The 12,148-nt window shown below is 40.3% G+C and overlaps 1 protein-coding gene across 2 annotated transcripts in view; it reads right to left on the bottom strand.

The window, feature by feature from the left end:
* Positions 1–1,348: 1,348 nt before the first annotated feature.
* Positions 1,349–12,148, bottom strand: part of ak8 (adenylate kinase 8) — a 105,687-nt gene continuing 94,887 nt past the window's right edge. For both annotated transcript variants that reach the window (XM_078425877.1, XM_078425876.1), the window contains one exon: positions 1,349–3,244. In XM_078425877.1, coding sequence (XP_078282003.1) covers positions 2,998–3,244 — 247 coding nt within the window. In that variant the 3' untranslated portion in view covers positions 1,349–2,997. The remainder of the gene's footprint in view (positions 3,245–12,148) is intronic.

Raw genomic sequence — 12,148 nt, 5'->3', positions numbered from 1 at the left:
GCCTCTGGATTTATTCACCTTAATGCCCTTCAGGAAGCTTCCTTCTTGATTTCAAACTGCCCCAATATATTCATATTATCCACACTGATCTCCTTGTCCTTAATGAATACAGATGCAAAGTACTCATTTAGTATCTCCAAGCACAAATTTCCTCCATTATTCTTGAGTGGTCCTACCTTCACCCTGGTTACTCTGTTTTAAATGTTAAATAAAAAGCCTTGGGATTTCCTTCCATTCACGGCCCCCTTTGGCCCTTCTAATCACCTGTTTGTTTTTTTCCTACTTGCTTTATATTCCTCAAAGGTCTTGTCCGATTTCATATTAGTCATACAGCTAAGGAACACGCCCTTTGGCCCAACTTGTGCACACTGACCAAAATGTCCCACCTGCCTATATCCAATCTAAGTTGCGCGGATCCCATGCATCTTCATCTTCTGCAACAGCCAACCGTGAAGAGTAAAATACAAAGTGCTGGAGGAACTCAGTAGGTCAGGCAGCATCTGTGGTGGGAATGGTGACATTTTGGGTCAGGACCATTATTCAGACCATGAGGGACTGAAATGCTTTAATAAAGTCCATGTGACAACATCCACTGCTCTACTTATCAATCATCTTTGTCACCTCAAAAATTGTAAATATATAAATGGGCCATTTTTCATACATAGCCACAGTGACTATTCCAGAGAAATCCACGATTTTCCAAATGTGAGTAAATCTTATTGAGGAAAAGAGAAATCCAAGAATGTAGGGATAGGAAAGAGTTGTATTGTGTTCATTTAATGTGTTGGGGAAGATTCTCCTCAGAGATTTGGAATAAGACTGGATAGAGTGAAGAATTAAATTATATGCCATTCCACTGTGACTGAATTATGGATTAGAAAAAGATGTTGCCAGTTTCTTGTTTGCATACATTATACAGGTATGAGAAATACAAGCTTGGAAATGGGTAATATGGCACTGGAGGATTCTGCATCCAATGAAATACAAATTAATGTACCCTGTTTGCAAAGGTTTAGGACTGATACAGAGATAATTGTTAGGAGTGGGAGACAAGATTTTTTTTTAAAAGATGAAAGAAATGGAATTAGGAAAAAAGAAAGGCATTTTAACTTTGTGGGTGTCACAATAAATACACGACTGGTTTTAATTTAGCACTTGTTCAATTTGCTGTTTTTTAAAAAGATTTGGCATATCATTTATGAACCAAATTAATTAGAGCATTTTATTAGACTTCAACAAACATTGTTGTGGGCAAATACATTTTCCTGTAATTCCTACAGAGACCACACATTTAAATAGGAAGAATGACAATCTCAATGACACTGTAAAGGTTTACTGTAATTGCCCTTTTAAAACGCCTGTTGACATTAATATTGTTAGTGCAGTAGAGATCTTCACTGTGAATGTAATTATTCTGAACTAGCTGTTCACTACATGGGAATTTCTGCTATTGAATTTTAACAACAATGCTCTTGTAAATTGGAAAAAAATTAATCATTCATTTCTCAGAAATATGGCCTGCAGTACTTTCCCTAACAAGCATCCATGCAGTGGAGACGTTACAATGCATCACCTAGAGAGAATATGTACAATAATAAGAGGGAAGTATATAGAACAAAAACACAAGTTGTGGTTTGTTTTTACAAGAAAACCTGGTTTATTGTATCTTATATTTTAAGGACCAGGTGGATTGTGCAATCCTCCTCGGGAGAGGTCTCTGCTCATGCACACAATCAGCCTGCTCGATAAAGGCAGATAGTATTAACCTCTAGAGGACCTCTTAAAATGTAGTTTGATTTGGGTTTTAATTTTCAGATCGGTATTTGGAACATAAAGTAGCATTTACAAGAGTCTAAAAATACCCCTGTGCATTAATTACCATCATTAATTACCTTTCTGTGCAGAGGAAAGCACAACTGCTTCAAAAACAAAGCATTGGCAAACATTGTCTGCGTTTAATACCCAGAACTATAATTAGGCTGACTTGGTACATAGTTATAACGAAGAGCAATCTCTGTTGTTCTCCATTTCCAAGGGATCGTTAAACAAGAGTATTAACTTGTTCTGCTGCCACACGGCTCAATGCTTGTTCTCAGTGCTTTCTCCCAGTGGATACCAGAAGGTCACTGACTGACCTGAGTCTGCTTGTACAACATAGAAAGGAGCAGTCGGAGGGAGCCCAGTTTCTTGTTTGCATTCATCTGTGTACTCGCCAAAGTGAAGAAAAATGGAGACTGCATAAAGCAGCTTTACTACAAAGATCTGTCATTAAGAGAATAGCATATTGCATAATTGGTATATTTGCTTAATGCTTTTTATCATCAGCCGATGCAGCAGTGTCAGTGATGGCAGCAGCTTCATCAATAAAACCAGCATATATTTAAATGACTAATAAATAAATGTCATTTATTTCCTATTTCTTTGATAGGCTCTACGCTTAGGTCACATTGTTATGTAAGTATCCCAGTAGAGTTAATGAAGCAAAATAATAAATTTCGAGAGTAAAATCACATGTAAGATTCAGAGGCCAGTGAACGCATATTTTCAGGTTCAGGCACAAGGGTACCAAACTCTTGAATTCATCTTGGTTCGACTTGTTTGACACTAATATAATTCCCCTCCAATCAAGAGGTCTGGAAGTGTTTTTATGCAAGGAAATCAGGATGCAGAGTATTACAACCCTGACTGATGTTTTTATGGTATAGTAACGTGTAAGATCCTGAAGCAAAAATACATGATGTTAATAATGAACAGAGAGAAATCGACCCGAGAACTTGTTTATCACAATCATCCCTATGGACCGTAATTTCCAAAGATATACATGTAAGCTGTGAGAATGTATTGTCGGATAATACTGTATCTGATTGATTATTTGGAAGCAATGCATATTTTAGGGTAGGTCATTTTATTGTTAAATAAATGACTTTCAGTGAGATTTTAAAATGTTGGGTACAAACTGTTGTAAAGACATCACAGTTGCTTTCTTTGAAATATTATTTAAATAAAGGCATTTGGTTGCTTTGGCAAAGGTTTGACAATACAGCTCTCAATGTACTCAAACACCGTGTGAGGATCTTGGTCTGCATTGACACGTATGACAGGTCTGTAGAATTGCTCCAACTCAGAAATGTTGGCATGATATACTTCCAGTGCTTTCTGCACATTTTCTTCAAAATCCTTAGGATTTATTTTACAACGACTGTAAACCCCACTGTTTGGTGCTGGTTTGTAGATGGAATGATATCTAGAAAACAAAAAGACGACAAAAAAATTATATCACAGAACTTGGTCCTTTCAATTTCACTAGATAATAACTATTAGGATTTCCAGTATTTGTGGGTTGCCAAGATTATTCTGAATATTTCTAAAAATTTGTCCTAAGTATTTGTCGCAAATAGTTTTTAATCTGTATTCACTCTTACAGCATAAATTTCCATAAACATCTCATCTTTGCAAAAATCTAACAATATGTCACTTTGAAAATGTAATAATTTTATTGTGTGGTTCACAGTCAAGGAGAAAATCCATGTCATGTTAATATTATACCAGTTAATATTAAGAAAAGTGCTGAAAATATCAAATGCTACCCTGGCAGAGAAATTGATTAAGATAAATCTAAACATTGCCGTACAATATTCAAACAACTTTGAGGATATTAAAATTATGCAAAACACATTAAAGATAATAACCAGATCTATTGCAGATATTTATGCTCAATCACATGACAATTTAAATTGAGATAATAATTGTAATGATGAATTAAATTTTGTGTAATAAATAACATAACTTTTTGAGCATCATGCTGACCTGTGCTAGAGTAAATAGAACTCGGCTGATTAGTTAATGCATATTATTGTTTTGTTAATTATATTTGACAAAAAATTAGTATTGCTGTAAATAATTTATCAGGTTGTGTAATTGTAGTTGGTTTAATTAAACATAAAGATAAATCAAATGTAAAAGAAAAGCATAGCGGATGTCACAGAGAGCTCATCAGCAGCAGATATTGCAATTAGAATGCCCACCTTAATTGATGTTTTGGAAATAAATTTTTGCATTAAGTATTTAGCCAATTAAGAAAGGCGACAGAAACTTATGAAAATTTTGAGCTACGTTAACTATGTTAACCTATTGCCTATATCTCTTACTGCTGCCCCGTCACTGATCATTTAAACTGAGAGGTATTATAATGTGTTGTAAAAGAGGATGTCAGTTAAAACACAACCTACTGTTAGATTCACACTCAGAGATTTGAGGAAATTAAAAATTCATAAATTGTAGGGGCAGAATTAGACCATTTGGCCCATCAGGTCTACTCCACCATTCAATCATGGCTGATCTATCTTTCCCTCTCAACCGCATTCTCCTGCCTTCTCCCCATAACCCCTGACACCCGCACTAATAATTAACCTATCAATCTCCATCTTAAAAATATTCATTGACTTGGCCTCCACAAACTTCTGTGGCAATGAATTCCACAGATTCATCACCCTCTGACTAAAGAAATTCCACATCTCCTTTCTAAAGGTAGGTCCTTTTATTCTGAGACTATGGCCTCTGATCCTAGACTCTCCCACTAGTGGAACCATCCTCCCCACATCCATTCTATCCAGGCCTTTCACTATTTGGTAAGTTTCGATGAGGTCCCCCTTCATCCTTCTAAACTCTAGCAAGTACAGGCGCAGTGTTGTCAAATACTCATCATATGTTAATCCAATCATCCCTGGGATCATTCTCGTAAGCCTCCTCAAGACCCTCTCCAATGCCGGCACATTGGAGTGCCGGCGCACTTCCTCAGATGTGGGGCCCAAAACTGCTCACAATACCCCAAATGCGGTCTGACCAGTGCCCTATGAAGCCTCAGCACTTCATCCCTGCTTTTATATACTAACCCTCTTGAAATAAATGCTAACATTGCATTTGCCTTCCTCACTACCGATTCGATGTGCAAATTAACTTTTTGGGTAATCCTGCATCAGCACACCAAGTCCCTTTGCAACTTCAATATCTGAATTCTCTCCCCATTTAGAAAGTTCTACGCCTTTATTCCTACTACCAAAATGCATGGCTCCACACCTTGCTACGCTGACCTCCATATGCCACTTCTCAGCCACTCTCCCAACCTGTCCGTACTTTTGCAGAGTCCCTGCTTTCTCTACACTACCTGCCCCTCCACCTATCTTTGTATCAACTGCAAACCTGGCCACCAAGCCTTCAATTCCATCATCCAATTCCATTGTAAAAAAAAAGACTCATATTGGCAACCAGTTGTCAGGAACAGAGAAGGGAATGGAATATTTACTGAAAAATGCAATAAAAGATATCCATGCCTGAACAATCTCATTTTTGTTTTGAAATAGCAGTGAAGATAGGTGAGGGTACTGTAGCAGAAATAATATATTTGGCTTTCCAAAAATCCTTCAACAGATACCGTGCTGTCAAGGAGCAAGAAATAGAATGGGAACATAACAGGCGACTGAAAGGAAAACAGTGAGTAATGTTATTGACAAATGATGTGAATGGTTTGACACATGGTTTGATGCAGGGATCATATTCAGTATTTGCAGAAATAATTTTGATGGGATCAGTAACACAATTTCAGATTTGGGTGATTTTGCTGAATTGAGGGAAATAGGGTGAGGGAGCTATTTCAGATGTCAGCCTGAGATAAATGGGAGGAAGACTATAACGTTATTGGAATAGATTTGTAATTGGGAAACAACATCAATAATTATACAAGTACATTTTGGTTGGGAGACTAGAAAGCCAACTTTATCCTTGGAAAATAATTGTGTAAAGGAGATAGGAACAGAGTGAAATAGGAACATTGATACACACGTCTCTACAATAGCAACGCAGCTTGATCACCTGAAAATAAAGAAAGCTTTATTTTCATGTTAGTGAAAAGAAGAGGTTAGATGAAGCTCTTATGAAACATTGATCAGAAAACAGCGCAGTTTTGTTCTCCATATCACAACAAGACTAGAAAGATAACAGAGGATGTGCAAAAAAAGATTTGGAGAGTGATGCTAACTACAAGGAAGTATTGAACAGACTAAGGTTCCTTTCTCTAGAAAGGGCAATATTGAGTGATATCAGAAAACAGCCTTTAAGGGTTTATTGAGTAAACATAGAGGCATTTCCAGTTGGCAGTGACACCACAATTATGAAAGAAATGACGAGAAACTGCATATGCTGGAATCTTGAGCAAAAAAACAAAATGCTGGTGGAATCCAGTGGGTCAGGCAGCACCTTGGGAGGGAATGGTCAGGTGACATTTTGGAGTGGGAACTTTCAATATGACGAAGTGTCCTGACCCGAAACATTGTCTGCCTGACCCACCGAGTTCGTCCAGCATCATGTGTTCAATTCATCAATCTAAAGGTTATGTCCTAATGAAAGAAGTTTACTGGATTTTGTAACTCCAAAACTGAGAGATAGAAAGAAAAAAAATGTTTGTGATGTTAATTTATTTTACAGTAATACAAAATTACAGGTTTCGGAAATTACCATTTGTATGCAATCTCATCAGATCCCTCTCAACCCATTTCACATTGCATGGATTCCAAAGTCACACAGCATAAAAATAATATCTCAATCTTTGCTCTCTTTTTTTTTGTCTCCTGCGCATGATAAGAGCCAGAGTGGATTAAACCAAAGACTCTTTCTGTATGGTTATCAATGATATGCCATATATATTGCAAAGAAATACTTGCATCTTCATGGTTCTGTTATGGTCTTTACAGCCAGTTAAGTACTTAGAACATAGAAAGGATGCCACAGAAACATTCCCTTTGGCCCACTCTGTCCGTGCTAACCATAATGCTCATCTAACGAATCTCATCTGCCTGCACATGGTCCCCATCTTTCTATTCTCTGACTGTTCATATGTCTGCCGAAATGCCTCTTAAACATTGCTATTGTATCTCTTCAACTGCTAACCCTGGCATGAATGTGGCCAAATCAAAGCATTCTACAGCTGCCACATAAATTGCCAGTTTTTATACTTGGGGCCCTGACTGATGAAGACCATATATCTTCGTGACCATCCTATCAACTATGTTGCCACTATGGCTATGGGCTTGCACCCCAAGATTGCTCTGCACATCAATGCTCCTAAAGGTCCCCAGGGCCTGATGAGTTCTATTTTAGGTTATTGAGAGAGGCAAAAGAAGAAATTGCTGCAGCCTTGACAAAGAGGATCTTTGTATCCGTCCTAGCCACAGGTGAGGTCCTGGGAGGATGAGAGAGTAGGTTTAAGTTGTTCTGTTCTGTTCTGTTTAATTCATTCTGTTGTTTAAGTAATATAGGGATAATCTAGGAGATTATAAGCATCTGAGCCTCACACCAAGGAGAAGCTATTGGAAAAGTTTCATAGGGAAAGGATTTCCTCGCCTTTGGAAAACATGGGCAAATTAGGAACAATCAGCATGGCCTTGTGTGGGGCAGATCATAATCTTACAAACTTGTTTAAGGATTTTGAGGAGATGATTAGAGTGATGTATAGGGAACACCATTCAATGGTATTTATATGGACAAAGTATTTGACAAAGTCCTTCATGGTGGGCCGAACCACAAAATTAAGATATACAGTATGGGATTCACACTTGAGATTCACATTTTGGATTCAGAACTGGCTTATCTATAGAAAACAGAGGGTTGTGGTGGAAGTGTTATTCTGGCTGCGTTGTCTATGACCAGTGTTGTTCTACAGAGATCTGTGCTAGGCTCTAAGTTGTTACAAGAGATATAAATGACTTGGACAAAAATGTAGCTGGATTAGTTAGCAAGTTAGCAGACAATACAAAAATTGTTGCAGACAGTGAAGAAGGCTGTATAGGAAAGCAACAGGATATAGATCATATATGGGGAGAGGGGGAGAAATGACAGATGGAGTTTAATACAGGCAAGTGCGAGTATTGCACTTTGGATGTCAAATGTAGGAGGAAAGTATACAGTTAATGGCAGGACCTTTACGAGCATTGACATACCAAGGGATCAGGAGCTCCAGGTTCGTAGCTCATTCAAAACAGCAACACAGGTAGAGTGGAAAAGATGCAAGGTATGTTTGCATTCATTGGTTGTGGTATTGAGCATAAGAATTAAGAATTCATGCTGCAGCATTATAAAGCTCATGTTATGTCGCATGTGGAGTATTACGTACAGTTCTGTTGCCCCATTACAGAAGGATGTGAAGACTTTGGAGAAGGTGCACAAGATCTTAGCAGAATACTACCTGGATTTGAGGGGATGAGCTCTGAGGAGAGGTTAGACATACTTGTATTGTTTTCTCTAGACCGTCAAAGCCTGAGGGGAGACCTGCTAGAATTTTATAAAATGATAGGGAGCATAGTTGGGGTCCAGTCAGAAACTTTTTCCCCAGGGTGAAAATATCAAATACTAGAGGGCATTGAGAGAGGGAATGTATAAAGGAGATGTATGCGGCCAGTTTTTTTAAAATCGAGTCGTGGGTGCCTAGAGGTGGTGATTGAAGCAGATGCAATGGTGACATTTAAGAGGCTTTTAGATAGGCACATGGTATGGATGGATATAGATTATGCATAAGCAGAAGGGATTACTTTAATTGGTCATTATGTTCCGCACATTCATCATGGTCCTAAGGACCTGTTCCTGTGCTGGTCCTGTTCTAAGTAACTCTTCTAATAGTTCAACTGCATCATAATTCAGTAGAAACTCTTCTATTTTTAAACACCCTGTAGTTTACAATTGTTAGCTGCTTGCAAATAACTTGTATCATTAAAGTGTACAACATGACACAGTTCCTGGGCATCAACTCGGTCAATTATTAACTGAATGCAATTGTCTCATGACACCACAGGAGACATCTCGATTAGTCATCACTACAGGAAACACCTATGTGTTCTAGGTTGTTCTAATAGTGACATAAATGCCACAATAAAACCTGCAGGATGAAACAGTAAGTTGAAGCTGTAATTGTGTGTACAGTCATAGACTTCAATGTTTTATTAATTTGTTGTCTAGACCTTTGAGAAACTGTTGGTGGGTCCTGTCTGTAACACAACATTTTAAATTAACAATCGAACACCTAATTTTATTATGCCCCTGAAGCAAGGAAAATTGTGTGTAATTAATTATTCAGTTTTATTTCCTCCATTGCCTGCTATTCATAGGATATCACTGCACCTGTGAGATGCAGTACTTTCTTTGAACTTAATTTAGAACATAACTGGATTCAACCAGGATGACTCGTCTTTAGTTTATGATTTTACCCACAATCCCAGTAACACCACAGGACAGATTCAACAGATTCGCAAACTTTAAAGTTAAGTTTGACCCAATAGGATCAAGGATATCAGAATCTTAAAACATAGGAATAATATATGTATGGGGAAAATAGACACAAAAAGCTGGAGTAACTCAGCAGGGCAGGCAGCATCTCTGGAGAAAATGAATACGTGATGTTTCGGGTCGAGACCCTTCTTCAGGAATGAATATGGGGATATGGGGAAATATGGGGAATATTTAATTGCAGAAATTGTCTGTGAGAGACATGGAGGAATATGAGAAGTACTGGAGAAGCATTAGAATTGATATACTGCACAGTCTTGGGTCCAAGCCCACCAGAATAGGAGGGGTAGGCAGGAGTTTTTGGTAAGCAAAATTCACAGAGGGTATATTGACAGGTGATTTCACAGCCTGGGCACTTTGGATGGCACAATCATATTGAACCAATGCAAGAAGGATCCTAAAATCTAGGAAGAGTGGAGGATGGGTGTTGAATTTTGGAATTTTAAAGGGTTGGAATGAGGTATTTAGAAATCTGGGGTAGGGGTGCATTGTAGGATATGGAAAGCAAACAGGAGTAAATGTCTGAGATTCTTAAGTTATTGGTGGAGATTGGCTGGAGGTGAACACAATTGGAGGCAATTTTCTGGGTTTGTGCTCCCCGATAGGCATTTGATGGAGGATGCAAAATATCAACAATCATATTATTATGGGATGTTTAGGTATTATTATCAAGGTCAGAATTTAGGTCTCTTGAGAATTGGTGGATTGCTTTGAATGACCAGAGTCCCTGTGGTGAATTACTCCCACAGTGCTAATAGGAAAGGAGTTCCAAAATTTTGAACAGATATGCTATGTTTTCCCTTGTGAGGATAATTGAAGGGAAAACTGCAGTTAGCGAGATTCCCAAACATCTGCTGCACATTCCCATATGAATACCCACAAAGACATTCTCATATGACTGCTGACCATGGTGGTTGCAGTTATAGGAGACACTGTCAAGAAATCTCAGTAAGTTGCTGTTAGTGCACTTGTGGATGTTGCACCAAGTAGCCATTGTGTACTGGTGGTTGTGGAGGGAATAAATATTTAAGTGGAAGATGGGTGCCCATACTTTCTAGTCTGACTGGCAGTTTAATTTACAAATTATACAAAGGAATTGTTCAGTGTTTCACTCCCTGCGCTTTCTGATGGTCCATGAATGATGCTGCTAGTCAACACACAGAGCTGGTCACCTGATTGAAATTAGACAGTGAATTAAATGTCCACTTCATTAGGGCTACGGAGCTGCCTGTCACTCCAAGTCAGTTTCTGCCAGGGGTGCCATGAGCTGGTTTTGTGCATCAAATTCATCTGTATGCCAAACACTCACAATAGAAACTGTAAAGGAGTGTTCTCTGACACACTGTAACCTTTACTGGTAGTTTATTATAGCACATGGCACACACGTCCCAGCACTGACTGCCTCCAGCCTTCAGACGTACCGGGACCTAAAAGGGTGGAACAAAGGGAGGAGACTACAGTTGTACTAATAGGATGGGGCGTGGTTAGTGGTGATAAGGTAGCTACAGTATAGGTTGCATGCATAACCATCTACATCCTTCCCCTTACAATTCAAACAAGTTACTACAGTAGCAGGATTATTATACAGTACCTGCAAAGCTAGACATATTCTCCGTAGCGAGCCGGAGGTTTTACAATCCGACCCGAGCGAGTGCGCACAGCACCTTCACCCTCCCCGCCCGAAAGAGTAGGAGGGGGGACAAGAACAGAAACAGGAGGAGAGAAGCTGGGTGGAGAACCCAGCTTGCAGGGGGAACGGAGAGACACAGGAGAGCCAGGCGAAAATGAAGGGGTAGAACGAGTTGAAGTTGGAGAGAGAGAAGATTTTGCAGGGGACAACAGAGCCTGGGGAGCAAGCCCGGGAGGAGCAGGGGGGGCTACCCGAGGCAAAAGGACCGACCGTGGCATGCAGGGAGCAGAGGGTACGTTAGTGGAGGAAGGCTCGACACGCGATGGAGGGGTATACGGAACCGCAGGAGGTGGTTTGGGCTCGTTAACCGCCAACAGGTGCTGGCGGCTGCGTCTGTAGACAGTCCCTTCGAAATCCACGAGGTAGGAACGTGGCGCGGTGTCAAACCCGACGACGGTGGCAAGTCGGGAATAGCCGGTGGACGTCTGCAAACGGACGACCTGTCCCGGCATCAGTGGAGAAAGAGGGCGGCAGGATTTATCATGCGACCGTCGCTGGATCTCGTGTTTTTGGGCAATACGTTTCTGGACATCAGCAGGCTGCAGGACTTTAGGCATCAGGGACTGCTGGGCAATAGGCATCGGAGGGCGGACAACTCGGGACATGAGTCGCTGGGCAGGGGATCCCATGGAAATGTCTCGAGAAATGTTGCGAAGGTTCAGGAGACACTGATAGAAATCCCCGTTCGAGAGGCGGGTTTGTTCAAGCAGGTGCTTAGCGCTCCGGACCGCCCGTTCCGCTAGACCATTGCTTTGAGGGTACTCCGGGCTGCTAGTGAAATGATTAAAGTTCCACTTTGTGGCAAACGCTCGAAACTCAGCGCTGGTGAACTGGCGACCGTTGTCTGTCTGCAGCCGGACAGGGGAACCAAACGTGGCAAAGTGGCGGCGAAGCTTGCTGATCACCATCTCGGAGGTGATGGCAGGGAGGAAGTCCACCTCGAACCAATTCGAGTAAGAGTCTACTAGCACAAGGTATTGCTTACCACGCCAGTCGAAAATGTCGGCAGCCAGAGAAGTCCAGGGCATTTCAGGTGCAGGCTGCTGCAAAAGTGGCTGTCTTTGCTGATGCGGGGCAAGCGAGTGACAGTCCGGACAGGAATCGACTCGGGCTTGGATGTATTTAGCC

The sequence above is a fragment of the Rhinoraja longicauda genome, chromosome 31 (assembly GCF_053455715.1).
Source record: "Rhinoraja longicauda isolate Sanriku21f chromosome 31, sRhiLon1.1, whole genome shotgun sequence".
Lineage (NCBI taxonomy): Eukaryota > Metazoa > Chordata > Chondrichthyes > Rajiformes > Arhynchobatidae > Rhinoraja > Rhinoraja longicauda.
The sequence above is the reverse complement of the archived record's forward strand: the minus strand, read 5'-3'. Positions and strand labels throughout refer to the sequence as shown.